This window comes from Plectropomus leopardus, chromosome 18 (genome assembly GCF_026936395.1).
Source record: "Plectropomus leopardus strain MGB_pleo_1.0 chromosome 18, ASM2693639v1, whole genome shotgun sequence".
In the NCBI taxonomy this organism is placed as follows: Eukaryota; Metazoa; Chordata; class Actinopteri; order Perciformes; family Serranidae; genus Plectropomus; species Plectropomus leopardus.
This window is the reverse complement of record NC_142193.1, coordinates 5,998,594-6,013,527: the sequence shown is the minus strand read 5'-3', so window position 1 is coordinate 6,013,527 and position 14,934 is coordinate 5,998,594. Positions and strand designations below refer to the sequence as shown.

Genomic DNA, 14,934 nt, shown 5'->3' with positions numbered 1-14,934 from the left:
CAGGAGTTGCGTGTGAGATAGAGTCAAAGATCAATGAAGAAACATGTCACCCTGCGCATCAGTATGGTCACTTAATGTGTTAATAGTTTTTGGACAGCAATGGAGCTCTATTGGCACAGAGGAAGAAGATAAATCAGGCTTTAATACACAGTGTACTTTTCATTAGATTTGTTGATAAGAGGGAAAATACTCTTCACTAAACCCTATACTTTACGCTTAATGTCCCACAGTAACCAAATAGACAGATTCCACACAAATAAAATGTACAATTGCCTTTAATTAACCATTTTCAACAAAGAAATTAACCACATTTCAGTTTCTGCTCACATTAAATGGAAATCTGAGTCTGTTACATGATAATAACCAAAATACAGACAGCTCATATCTACAGATAGAACGCAACAAACAGTACAAGTACAGAGGAACATTGTTAGGGTTACATTTTACTTAACTGTGTTTGCGTGTGTGAATGTGTACGCTTCTTATTGAGCTCATAAAAAGAAATGTACAAGCCAGCCTCGGGTCATCGCTGCTTAAAAAACAAACGCATTGTTGATTACTGTGTGGTGGCTCAGAACCAAAACGACTCCTCTGACGTTCGCGGAGGATTATCTACTGACCGCTGGCTGTGAGGTCCATGTTATAGTCCAGTTCAAACCAGCCGGAGGTGAACATTTAAACAACACAGAAGGAGAAGTGAAGGGCCTGAAGCTGACAGCTCATTTCCTTCGTCTGTTGCTTGATGAGCGGCTTGGCGACTGCCTGCTGCCACTCCTACGAGGAAGGAAAAAGAGGAAAATAATTTTTTTTTTTTTTTTTATAAAAGGTGTCAATGGTGAACTGTCAAATAAACATTTTTGTAACAAGCAAACAATAAACAAACAATAAACAAACACGAAAGCATCAAACAGGAAAAAGCTATAAATCATGATGATACATAAACTTCATGAAGCTAGCTTTTTACTGTTTGCTTTGAAACACACAGGATGATAAGAACTGGAACTAGACTGCTTTGGTAAAGCTGTTGACACGCTCTTTAATAGCCGTGCACTGACTACAGACCTGCGGCTCGGCGAGTGCTGTGCTGCTCTCATATACCTTGGAGGAGAATAGCTGAGCGAGCGAGAATCTCTCAGTGAATCAGCCGGCACCCTGCGAGGCATGGCGGGACTGTGAGGGAGAAACAGAACTGTCAATCAAAGTCTCAGAGCAAAACATTACTGAAGAAGTCCTGTTTAAATTTCATCACAGGTAAAAGCTGATAGCCAAATATCAGTTGGGGATGTAGTAAGTGCGGCAAAATCAATGTTTTAAAAACATTATTTACTTATTGAACAATCAGTATTTTCATCCCGTCATGAAGAATCTTTACAAGGAAGAATGAGAAGCTAAACGCTGCTGATGTGAGAGCCGTCCTCAGTGTTGTCCTATTCCAGCTGCTGATTCATGGACAATCAATACGGCTCGACCCAATGATACCACAGTGGATTGTTATACATGATATGAGGATCCTCAATCAATGCATACATATATTAATCTCTTGTGTATTTTTAAGCTGTGGTTCTATCCAAGTCATTAAGGAGTTTGATGGTAAGTGATTCAGAGAGGAAACCTGAGAGCTCATCATGCTGGATTTTAGACGGGTGAGTTGAGTCAGACCAGTACTTTATTTTAGGGCTGATAAATAATACTGCATTTACAAAATTTGATCAACAATAAATATTAACCGTTATTAACAATAATTATATTTTTTTAAGGAAATGTTTTCATAAGTATCATTGTACAGAGTAAAATGTGAAAAAAATATTAGTTCTCTCTTACACCAAGTTGACACTGCACAACTTTAGCCCTGATTTTCCACTTGCCAACACTTTTTGGAGCGCCCAGACAAAAGCTAAAGATCAGAGGCAAATCAGCATCGGCTCAGCACTTGCAAATTGGCTCTCAAGCGCTGTGTGTGAACTGATGAAGCCGAGAGGCTCACTAATTCAGCACGGACGCACCGCAGATTTTCTAGAAGGTTAAATATCTGGACCTGTCAGAGACTTGGAGAACTACAGCCAATGAGAGCTCAAGACACGAGCTTAAAAAGGAGACAAGCGGCACTGCAATGCCTTCAAGGTGTGTGTGTGTGTGTGTGTGTGTGTGTGTGTGTTTGAGAGATAGAGAGAGAGAGAGGTAGCAGTGAGATAGGAGGAGAAGGTGGAACAACTGTAGAAAGTGCTTCTGTGCTCTATTAGCCTAATTACTTACTAGAAACGCTGTTTTGTCACATTTTGACTTTGACTCCGTCACTGGTTAGCCATTTTTTTATGGATAAACTATGTAATGAAGACACCATTTCTAATTTAACTCATACCCAGGTATAAAAATCCTTTCACACTTAAAATTCTCACCTATCCACTATTTTTTGGGAAAAATGCCCCCCCCCCCCCCAAAAAAAACACCCTTAAAAAAGGTGGAGTGTTTGTCAAGTGGAAAAACTATGGAGATTTTGTACAACCGGTCGCAGATATTTCACAATAATAATTTATGTAGCATAAAGCATCATTGCCATGTACAGCAGCGACAAGAAAACCAGAAATGAAGCTCTGTGAAGTAGCGACTCCAAGTTTTCAGTTGTTTTTGTGTTACCTCTTTTTCTTAGTTTCCTTTTCATTCTCTGACGACGAGGACGAGGAAGGAGAACTTTGAGGTTTGCCTGTCTTCCTGTGAAAAAGCAACAAGGGTAATTATTAATACCTGGGAAGTAATTTATGAATTATCAGTAAAAACAATTGTTTTTTATTATTTGATCTTAAAAATAGAGTCCTGGATACTTCTGTGTCTTGTGCTCTTTTAGTATGTTGGTCTACCCCGTGCACAAGACATCTATTGCACAATTTGTGCAATTTTGTGCGACAGATGTGTGCAATTTGTGCAATAGATGTGTGTTGTGTTGTGATATCGGACTAGAGAATAAGTAAAATTGACAGTTATCTCACACAGCTCGGCTTACCCTTTGCCTTGCTCCACTTCAGAGTCAGAGCTGTCTGAGGAGGATGATGAAGAGGAGGAAGAAGAGGACGATGAGGACGAAGAGGAGGAGCTGGAGCTGCTGCTCATGTTGTCTTTCTTGTTTGCATTCGCCTCCTTCCCGTTTACAGCGCTCTCTCTTCTGACCGTTTGGTCTGACTGCGGAGGGGCCGTCACTGGCGACTGCTTCCAGCTTGAATCTCGTGACAGCTGTTTGGTTTCTGGTTGGCTGCCAGCTGGAGACCTTCTGGAGGGCGCATCAGAGCGCCTGGAGTCTGACTGGGAGCCTCTCCTACCTGAGGTTGGGGCATGGGATGAGTCTCTGGAGGGATGTGAAGAGGAAGAACGACTTTTCTGCTCTCCGTCTCTCTTCTCGTCCTCTCGCTCTGTTCTCCTGTCTCTCTCTGTTGATGCTTTTGTGTCTTTCATCTCTCTCTGTGGTGATGGTGAGGATGAAGAGGAGGAGGAGGAGCTAGAGGAAGATGAGGAGGACGAGGAGGATCTGCGGGGTTGTGGGACATCTTTTGGGGGCAGATGCTCCTTCACCCTCTCTCTCTCTTGTTCTGCCTCCCTCTGTCTGATCCTCTCTTGTTCCCGCTCTCTCGCTCTTTCTCGGGACAGGGAGTGACTGCTCCTCCTTTGCCGCTGCGGGGAGGGAGAGCGACGGGACCTGGAAGAGGACAATATAAGACAGATGATTTAGATACCCTGTTTTTTACACTGTTACCTGTCTATCTCTTAACTGTCAAACTGTCCAATAAAAAACTGATGAAAATGCCCCCGCATAAAGATTAGCTCTCTGATAACATCAGAGTAAATGATGAGGTTGATAAGAGCTAATCTTTTATCTACAACTTAAAAAAAATCATAATTTGATGCTTCTAAAACAAAACCAAAGCTGACGTTCCAGCACTTTCCTGTGAAAAGCGAGGTATTTTGTTATTGGTTTGTGTATGACCTGTGAAAAAGTGACTTTTTGCAATAAATTATTTGACTTTTTGTTATATTTTGTCAAAGTTTCATATCACATGCACATTGTCATTTTGATTATTTACACACAGGTGTTTTAACTACTTTTTCTGAGTAGCTACCTTTAGTTAACTAGTTTTAATATAGATTTCTCCCACTTGCAGCTTTGCTGTATGTCAGCTTCTTTCAGTGTTAAGTAACTGGTAGCTTACAAAGCTATTCTTTCAAAGTAGCTCCCCAGCACTGGTAATCTGCACGTCAAACCCATGTATCACTAATCAGATATGACATTTATTTAAAAAGGATATTTTGCTAATTTGACGCTAGCTTTGTATCAAAACAATGTGGGTAGTATGCGTAAATGAACTGTGGTAAAACTCCCTCCATTTAACCAGTGCCTAGATGTCCCCTCTTTCCCCCACAGAGAAACTCCTCCCAATCCCGAAAATCTGTCATCTGAAGGAGTTTCGTTGGCTCAAGACTATATTATCGCACTGCCCATTTCTTGCAAAAAATGTTTCCAGAAACATATTTAAATGCCTCGTATAGCTGTAATAGTGAGAGTTTGTGAACAGGAAGTGAGCCCAAGGTGCCTCCTGCACGGTGAAAACAGAAGCCGAAAACAAGATCAGACAGTAAATCTAAGCAGCACTGATCAAATATAAACAAAGATTCGATTTTATTTACTTTTTTCTTATTTATGTTGTATTTTCTATGATTCATTTATCTGTTTCTTTTAACGTGCTCTTTTTTTCCCCTTAATATGTGGGAGTAAGAGGCATATAGATGTATGTGTGCACATATATGTACATGTGGATGAATGTATGTGCACATATGCAAATGTGTATTCATATACATGCAGGAGTGTGTGTGTGTGTGTGCGCATATGTACACATATATATGTGGCTTTATATTTGATTTACTCTTGTAAATATATTTCTAAATAGAGTATTTATGTAATGCTGGTTTAAAACAGTTTCAATTATATCAAAAGTGTATTACAATAATCTTTGTAATCAACAGCAAAAAAACTGGCTATGCCATTATTGTATGTAAAATTCTGAAAATTAAAAAAAGAAAGGAAGAAAACAAATATAAACAAAGATTCTGTCACTGTGTTGTATATTTCTCACCTCAAATGTTTCCAGAAACATGTTTTAGATTCGAGTTTAACTGTAATGCGAGATTGTTTGTTACCAGACAGTCACCATTGTTTCACTCTGACCAGTTCACATTATGTCATCCACCAGCAGGAGATGTGATAAGGTGTGATGCATTCTGGTAGTTGTAGGCTTTCTACCTCTTGAGCTGTTTTCTCTGGTCACGTCGCGGCTATCTCAAAAGTATTTGCATCTTTCTACTGCAGAAAAGGAGTTTTATGTGAGCACTCTCTTTATATCAGTGAAATATATCTTTCAGGGGTAGCCAGGTGTATAGAACAGCAAAGACTGAGTATATGAAGATGAAAGTTTTCATATTACCTGTTGGGGGGGCTTCGCCTTCTTGGACTTCTAGACCTGGACCTGCTGCGCCTTCTTGGGCTTCTGGACCTGCTCCTCCTGGCGATCCGCTCGCGTTCTCTGTCCTTTTCTCTCTCTCTTTCACGCTCTCTGTCCCTCTCCTTCTCCCTCTCTCTGTCCCTCTGTCTCTCTCTCTCCCGGTCTGACCAGGCTGGAGGAGGAGAGGCTCTCCTGGATCGGGGCAGGGGGTCCTGATACTGCTTTGGTGGAGTGCGACGTGCTGGGGAGGTGGTGGAGGTTTTCTGAGGTGGAGAGTGTGACCTCCTGGCAGAGGGGCTGGACCTTGCAGGCCTCTTGGCTGTGTCCCTCTCCCTGCCCCTCTCCCTCTCCCCAGCTTTGGCCTCCACCCTCGACCGCTCTGCCTCGGCCTCAGAGGAAGAGTATCTGCTGTTGCCTCTGCTGGCGTCGGCTCTGCTGGAGGGGGAAGGAGGTGGAGTGGGGCTGTCCATTTGTGTGGGGCTATATCGCTCCTGACCTTTTTTGCGGGTCTCTGCAGCAGCTCTGTGGGGAGCGCTGTCCCTCTCACGTTTGTCTCTTCCACATTCTCTCTCCTTCTGAGCTCGTCGAATCCCATCACCCTCTGAAGCAGAGACGGGGCTTTCCTTTCTACCATTGGCTAAATACCGCTGAACTGCAGCACCGATGGCAGATGGCGCACTTTTTGAGGAACTGCTTTTTTCCTTCCCTGCTGCCCTGGCCTTCTTCAGTTTGCCCTCATCTTCAGAGGATGAGGACGAAGAGGAAGAGGAGGATGAAGAGGAGGACGAGGAGCTGTCACTGTCACTATCACTGCTGCTACTGCTGCTGCTGCTGCTACCGCTGCTGCTACTGCTGCTGCTCCTCTGTCTTTTTTTCTCCGCTTGTTTCTCTTTGTCATCCCGTTTCTCCTTCCTCGGAGGGCTCCTTGTCCTCTCCTGCCTCTCGTTTATCTCTGGTCTTTCGCTCCTGCCTTTCTCGGCAGGTCTCGACCCATCTCGCCTACTTTCTGCGGTCGATCGCACAGCCTCGTCTCTCTTTCTGGCGCTCTCTTGACCTCGCTCTCTGTCTTGTTCCCTCTGACTGTTCAGATGCCTGTCCCTCTCGTTAACACTCTCCCTGTCTTTTTCTCTTCTCTTCTCGTCTTCCCTTTCTCTTTGCCGCCCATTAGTGATAGGTGCGCGAGAGGGTGGTGACGGAGAGTTGCGGGACTGGTGTCCTCCATCCCTCCTCCTGTCATTTTTCTGTTGGAAAGGGGATACCTCTCTCTCCTGTCTCTTGCCAGTGTCTCTCCTGTTGTCTCTTTCATTTGGTGCCCTTGAGTGCAAATCTCGGTCAGTCCTGCGCTCCCTCTCTCCGCTCCTCTCCCTCCTGGCCCTCTCCTTCTCAGGGGGAGGCGAGGGGGATGAGGAGTCGTGTCTCGTCTTTTTCTCCTGTCTATTCCTGTCTTTTTCCCGCACATTGTCTCTGCTCCTTCCCCTCCTTGCCTCCTGTTTGGGTGGAGGTGGTGGAGAAGGAGAACCAGATGAGGACGAGTCATGTCTTGTCCTCTGAGGAACACTCTCCTTTCCTTTGTCCCTCTTTTCTCTGCTTCTTGAACGCCTCCCTTTCTCTGTTTCTCTGCTTTTTGAAAGACTGCCTTTCTCCACTTCTCTGCTCCTTGAATGCCTCCCTTTCTCTGCTTCTCTGCTTCTGGAGCGCCTCCCTTTCTCCCTCTCATTTTCTCGGCTCCTTGAACGCCTCCCTCTCTCGTTGTCTCTGCTCCTGGATCTCCTTCCTTTCTCCATCTCTTTGCTCCTGGATCTCCTTCCTTTCTCCATCTCTTTGCTTCTGGGACTCCTTCCTCTACCCCTTTCTTTTTCTATGCTCCTGGAACGCCTCCTTTTCTCCATCTCTCTGCTTCTTGAACGCCTCCCTTTCTCTCTCTCGTCTTCTACGCTCCTGGAACGCCTCCTTTTTTCAATTTCTTTACTCCTGGAATGCCTCCCTTTCTCCCTCTCCCTGCTTTTTTCTGTCTGTGGTGGTGGAGAAGGGGATGAGGAGTCATGTCTCTTCTTAGAGGAGGTCTTCTCCATCTCACTCGGCCGCTGTTTTTCTCTGTCAAGATTGGGCCTCTTCTAGACAACAGAGGAAAAATTTGCTGGTTTAATTTTCCACACAATTCTATGTAAATAATAGTTATATGATCAAATGAATCACTTTAAATTTAGTTTGGGAACCTTTGAGCAAAAGACACATATCCTAAAGAAAGTGTGGTCCAGTGCAGCAGCCTCAGCCTTACCCCTTCTCCTCCCTGATGATGAGGGCTGTGCTCCTCAAAGTCTCGTCTCCTCCTGTCTGGGGATCTCCCTTTTCTACCTTCATCAGCTTTTCTTGCAGTTTGGTCCTGTTTACGTGATCTCGGCGGAGCTGGAGATTGGCTGTTATAAGAGGGAAAAAAGGTTTTTAGAGTTTGAAGCATAAAAAAGCAGAGAGCTGATTAATCTGCTGATATCGTGTTACTTTTTTTTGAGCTGTCATTTTCCCTCAAAGTCAACCTGATATTCTCAGGCGCACAATGACATTACCTTGACTTTGTGGAAGAAGCCTCCATGCAAAACAGTGATCAAAGATGAAATATTTTACTGACTTTGGTATTTTGTAATTGGTATTTGACAGGGATGAAAAAATCAAATGTTATTTGTAAAAAAGATACATTAGAGTGGAATAAGTTTCTATTTACAAAATGATTCATAAAAACAAGACCAGGTCAAAACCTAGTTTATGGCTGGATTTCATATGAGACGCTAGAGGGCTTTTTAAGATGGATACAGGAAATGGCAACATTCTGCCAACCACCGGTGTAACTTCATCACTCACACTGGCGGTTATTGGGTGACTAATGGTGCAACTTTATCACTCAGTAAGAAGGTCTCAGCCACAAACTTTCATATTTATAGGGCTGTCCGTGCTTTTGTGGTCCAGTGAATAATTGTAGCTGTACCCAGTGATCAGCTCCTTTCTGCCTGATTCTACACAACACTCCCCTCTTCAGCTCCACAGATACACATTTGTAACACGTCCTATTGGCCAAATCCATTAGTCAGTTGACGTCTGATGCATATCATGAGGTGTCCCTGCCTGGAAAACGGATTTCTATCAAGTTTACCCCAAAACAGTCCAATAAAGGATTCTGAATGTTTACACAAACGTCTCGGCTAATAGTCACTGAATCATACAAATACGCACTGACCACCACTACTCTGTGAATGTCAGAGGTTGGTCTACATGTCTTTAGTACGTTCTGCTTTGCTGTTACTAACGTCATTAACTTCTCCTGTCTTTTAAAACAAAACAGGCTATGGATGAAGAGTAGTAACTCAACACTCCACTCTTGTTTTTGTTACTAAATCCAAAATGCATCCCAGTGCTTAAAGCTAAAGATACCACAGATGCAGGTGTGTTTACCTCTAGCTCGGTCATCAGATTGGGATACATTTTTGAAACGCAGATTCTCAATAAAGTAATATGTTTATTACATAATCATTATCATAGAATCTCATACCTGTGAGCAGAGCTGGAGGAGACACTCCTGTGTCGTGCTGCCTTTGCTTTTGGAGGACTCAAACTTTCACTCTTCTTTCTTTTCTTCTTTGACACTTTCTGCTTCTCATCAGAGGAGCTTTGGATGGGTGAGGGTCAGACAGGACAGAAATTTAAATGTAATCCCATATATTCAGTACCACTCAACTGCCACAAATAATCCCCCAATTTGTTAAAAGTAAATTACAAAAGCAGGCTTGGCAATTCCAAATAAACACAATATTAACAAAAAGCAGTTTTGCAACAATAGCTGTCGGAAAAAGGACCAAACCTAAGCCTCTTTCCGATACAATTTTCTATTTACAGTATAAAATGTGCCAGGAAAATTGGGAAAACTAAAATAAAACTACATTTTTTGTGCCAAGACAAAAACAAAGAAACAATGCTTTACTGAATGCTTATATAGCAACACAGATACGATAGGTAGACACAAACACCTACCTGTCTTCTTCTTCCTCCTCTTCTGATGCCCCACTGAAACAAAAATGTTACAGTCAATAATCACGGTCAATGCAAAATAATTAAAAGTAACATTAAAATCCACTGATGGAATACCGTTTCTTTTTCTTCTTTTTGGATTTCTTCTTCTCTCGCCTAGGAGATGGGGACGGACTCTCTGAGCTGCTGACAGAAGGAAGAAAAAAACTGTCACTTTTACTCTTTATCAGGAATCTTTCCGCTTTTATCTGGTTAATTTTCTCACCTGTCTCTGTTCTTGTTTTTCTTCTTCTTCTTCCGACTGCGCTTCTTGGGAGGAGAATCTGAGTTGTCTGAATCTTCCACCAACCTGAGAGAGCAAAGAGAGCAACAGATCTTAAGTCAAAAACAGAAATAACGCTGGGTGAAAAGTGAACATATTACACTGTAATATGTGTTTTTCCCCCAATTAAAGGCTTTCTAGGAGTGGGAGGAGTTTTTCATTATGAGAAACAAGGATTGAAAAGGACGGAGGATAAAAAAAACCCCAGAAAGAGTCGTGTATCGAAGTACTTAGCATTCTAGGTAGATCATCAGGGATTAATAATAAATTTGCAAAAACCAGTATGCAAACTGTGCCATGAACTTTTCAGACAAAAGGAGGAAAGACATCTAGTTTTAGTAAAATACTTCCAACAGACAGACATCTAGATTTATTCAAAGAATTGATGATGAGTGAGATTCAAATTTTATAATGAAGGAGTGTATGCTTAAATTCATAGGATTATTTTTCCTTTTTACCACAGTGTCAAATTGGGTATTTGAGAATTATGGCATTTCAGTGCTATTGGTTATCACCCACTAAATATCTGATTATGTGACATGCCGAGTATGGTTGGGGACCGGCAAACCACCAGCTTTATGCTTTAGAGTAGCACACAATTTTTAAGAATGAGGACAGAGAGGATTAATCGCTGCAGCGTGTGTGTGTTTGCGAGAAACAGTGACAGAGAGAGGGGAGGACAAGGTGGATTACCGCACAATGTTTCTGTAAGTTATTAATAATTTCAGTCACTCGGGGCTCTGCTTTTGACCCATCTGCTGGAACCTGAGATATTTATGTACCAGTGAATTTCAGCAGTCAGCCCTGCCTATGTGAGCAGACACTGATCGATGACAGAGGCAAACTTGGCAGCGACAACTTGGTCTCTAAAAAAGGTTGCACTTTGCCCATTGGCAGCCTACAGTTCTTGTGATAGAAAAGTCACAATTACACACAGTTAATGGGGCTTTATTAATAAAAGAACTGACTTGACTTGAAGGTTGCCATAGTGGTGCTGTTCATGCGTTAACTGTGGTTTTGTGATTGACAAAAAAATTCAACATGTGACAATGTCTTAAAAAGCAGATGCACTTTGGACAGACATGCAGCATAAACTTTATTCCATCAGCTGACAATTTGGCAACTGTGTCGTCTTCAGAGCTGGAAGCTTGTTTTAAGATTAATGTCTGTATGCTCTAAGAATAAATTACATCCATGAAAACTACCATAACTGGCCTTTCCAAAAACTGCATTTTCATGCAAAATACAGTTTATAAATTTGTAGAGTGAAGGACTAGAAAATTAACTCATCAGGTTGGGTTACTCAAGTAGTTTCAAAATCTCCAAAAGCTGATAAAGCACTGAATCAAATGCACTGCTCTTATCCGTGTTAAAAAACATGGATCATATATTTTTATGGGCTTAGTGTAACTGTACACTAGTGGTTTATTTTCTCTGACTACATGTTAACTTCTAGCTGTGTGCAAAGCTCTTCCTCACGGTATATTAAATGTTCACTTTGTCTTTTTTAAAGTCTTTTTACCAAGGCTGTAAAATGCTGACAATCATTTTTAGCTACATCATTCAGCTGTTACTTTGCTAGATTAAAATGAAAAAGCCATTAATTTGATATGCACTGTGTCTGTGTTTTGTCCTACTCACGTATATTTCTGCTGCTGCAGCCTCTCCCTCTCTATGCGTTCCTGTTCTCTCTTCTCCTTCTCTTTCTCCTTGCGGTCAGCATGGAAGGAAGATCCGTCCACATAGTCGCTGGCGATGCCAAAAGCAGCACGAAGACGGTCATTCTTCTGCTGGTTGGCTGCAGCCAGAGCATGAGTCTCTGTCACCCTGAAGGAAAACAAACAGATTTGTATTACTGACACTCTACAATAACTCAAATAAATCAAATGCTTTAAAGGAACTTTATGTGGCACAGTACATTTGACATACTTGTAATGCTGTTTCAGCCTTCAAAGTTTGATAAAGACAATTGATGTTTTCTAGATTTTATTGCATTTTGAACTCAAACACATTTTTCTGCACGTTCAATCATGCTGAAATAGTACATGTTGAGCAACCCACTTGTGAAAAAATGTTTATATTTCACCATATTTTTGATTGTAGAAGTATGTGGGTTTAACATTTTAATATTAAAGTGCCTCAATATCGGGGCGCCTGGTGGCTCAGTGGATAGAGCAGCGCCCCATGTTCAGAGGATGTGTCCTTATCGCAGCGGCCGTGGGTTAGAGCCCGGCCTCAGCCTTTTGCTGCATGTCTCCCCTCTCTCTCTACCCCTTTCACACTCTCACTGTCCTATCAATTAAAGGTAATAACCCCTCCCCCAAAAAGGGACCTTGAAGTCCCTCAATATTTACATCCTGTAGTATTTGTTTGCACCAATGACAACTAATAATACCTTATGATGCAGCCACAGTGATCACATAGCTTTTATTACATCAGAACTGTCTGTTCATAACTGTTCTTGTCTGTTTTTGCGTTGTGCTTACGTTGGTCTCTCAGTGCTTGTGGGAGCTGGCTCCTGCTTCTCCTGAAGCATCATACGGAAACTGTTCACCTTCTCCTCGATTTCCTCAGCTGAGTACCTGACCGCCCAAACAGAGAAAAGTATTTTACACTGTACACATACCTCCATTGTAATTTGTCTCCAGTTGCAGTCTGGAACTGAATGCACAAATGGTTCATTTCTGATATCACCATTCATGTCAGCAAAACCCGAGGGTCCAAAAGTCTGATGTGAAAATACAGTTGATGTCTTACCCTTGCTCCTCCATCATGTCCTGCAGCTCGGCACACTTGACCTCAAGCTGCCTCTTCCGCTGGTGCTCCAGGATGTCAGCGTTGGGCTGCCTGTTGAGCTGACTCTCCAGCCTCTCCCGGTCCTTCTCATCACGTTCGCCACCACGCTCATCCCGCGGCCGTTTGACCCGCAGGCTCGACAGGTTGCGTTGTACATAGCCATTGGTGCCGCTGCCCCGCGGGGTCGTCAGGCCAATCCCATTGTACATGACTCTGCAAAAAAATTAAAAATAAGGGGGAATTCAGCAATTTAATAGCACAGGGACAAAAATAAGTACAGATAAACAGAGATATCATAAATGAAAAAATAAAATAAAATAAGAGGTGAATACAACTAGCATAACTACTACTAGCATACTAGCATAGAGAAGAAGCAAAAAAAATATGAGCCACTCAAGTGCAATCAAAGACAAAGTTATGAGGTAAAGTAACAAGTTCCCAGGTAGTGTAACGTGATATGATTAACAGCAGCGAGTGTAGTCCTATGTAAACAGCACACACCAGAATAATATAGAATACTGTGATTACGCACTATTACTTTGTGTCAGGTATATATTGTGATACAGGACTACAGAGCAGTCAAGTGTGTGGTACAAAAGTATAGTACTAGGTGCAGTGTAAGAGGAGTAGTAATAATAATAATAAAAATGGGTAACATGGTAAGGCACCATCAAAACGTATTAAATTAAATAATACTAGAGGTATTAGGTAATAAAACATTGTAAATTGGGGCATTAATCAATGTTTGTAAAAAGTAACAATCCCATGGGATACAGTATTGGTTTCCCTTGTCGTCCTGTAATTGTATGGTGTCATCATGAAGCACAGATGGTTCAGAGTGACTATATAAAGCATAAAGATTTCAGGATTTCATTTTAACACAAATCTTTAAATGGGCATGTCTCCAAAATACAGAGTAAAAAAGTCGAATCATTAATACTGAAACCCAACACCCTTGACATCAAACATACATGATGTATTTTAACTTAACAAACATACAATGGAATAGAGATGAAAAACAAAAGCTACAATTAAAAAAACAAAAACCTGAGAGACATGCTATTCTAAGATGGCTGACATATTGACTAGCAGTGTTTCAAGAACATTGACATGGCTGTATTTTAAATCGTGCATAGTATGAAGGTGGCTTACAAAACTGCAGAAAGATAAACTCAGTTTCATGAAACCACAGAAACACTAACTATTATTCAGGCGGCGGCAATTTTTAAGTGTGGCACAGGTCTCTTGCGACTTATCATAGGGATACTGTACACATTCTGAAACACTACGTGTCTCTTGATAGGTCTAATTGTGTATCCGTATTCATATCTTGGGTATGTTTTCATGATTAAAGTTAATTTTATCGTGCATTAACACGTGCGCCAGAACGGGCCTGTTGCTCCGTCTGACTGTACGGCAGCATATATATGTTGACTCAAAGCTGAGCCAAACCATCACATACTACATTGGAATATTTGGCTATAATTTGGTTGAAAGTCACTTCTTTAACTTTTAATTTAACGGGCAAAGCGGTGAATTTAATGCTACATATTTCAAAAAGGCCCAACCACACTTGTGCGTAGCGAACAATTCCCACCTAAGCTAGCAAGCTAACGTATTTGTTACGTACCAGTGTTTTCTCCGACAGCGGAGAGAAAACGGCGTCGAAAGGAATTTGGCGATAAAATAATATCCTGTTAAATCACACAATAAACAGAACTTGTAATAAATTGGGACTTCTGAAATGTAGGGGGGGAAGTAAATACGGCTAGTTAGCTCTCTGTTAGCTGGTCTGATCCCCAACCAGAGGAGGAACGAGATGAAAACCAAGTGACGTCATACGCACGGGACGCTAACTTTAAACTGTGGTGCGTTCAGGTGTTGGGGTAAAATTGTACACTTCTTATAGCTTAATACAAATCTAGAATTGTTAAGAAAAAAAGTATAGATTACGCACAAGACGCCGTCTATTTATATTTCATGATAAATAAATAAAAATATGAATGGGTTTGAGTATTTGAGTCTGTGTATGTATCAAATAGCTATAATTACATATTAGAAAAAGCTGAGTGTGGTCGATTTATCATGAGGGATTTTATGCAAGCATTTGCAGCGTAGGAAAATGTACAAATAAAGACAGTGTAAAAAAAACAAAATAGAAACAATAATTACTAGCAGTAAAGTCCAAAAGGAAGGTGCAAAAAGCAAATATACCTATGCAATGCTAGAAATATAAGCAGGTAAATGGTAAGTGTCAAAAATAAAAGTTTTTAACTGGTGTTTTGAGACTAGATTTTCAATTAACTTACTAATGCA

At 41.5% G+C, this 14,934-nt stretch overlaps 1 protein-coding gene across 3 annotated transcripts; it reads right to left on the bottom strand.

Annotated features, from left to right (window-relative positions):
- Positions 1–257: 257 nt before the first annotated feature.
- Positions 258–14,457, bottom strand: srrm2 (serine/arginine repetitive matrix 2). Of its 3 annotated transcripts, none has more exons than XM_088091015.1 (14): positions 14,249–14,457; positions 12,580–12,831; positions 12,309–12,404; positions 11,464–11,649; positions 9,766–9,849; positions 9,618–9,686; positions 9,504–9,536; positions 9,025–9,141; positions 7,762–7,900; positions 5,466–7,597; positions 2,999–3,685; positions 2,635–2,709; positions 1,063–1,170; positions 258–774 (listed from the first exon to the last, which is right to left on the bottom strand). In XM_088091015.1, exons 2-14 carry the CDS (start codon positions 12,825–12,827, stop codon positions 720–722), a joined length of 4,029 nt encoding a protein of 1,342 aa, XP_087947141.1. In that variant the 5' UTR covers positions 12,828–12,831; positions 14,249–14,457; the 3' UTR covers positions 258–719. The 3 variants fall into 3 exon arrangements, with proteins under 3 accessions (XP_087947141.1, XP_087947142.1, XP_042360678.2); XM_088091016.1 differs by having other exon boundaries at positions 1,099–1,170; XM_042504744.2 differs by having other exon boundaries at positions 9,618–9,683.
- Between the last annotated feature and the right edge of the window lie 477 nt (positions 14,458–14,934).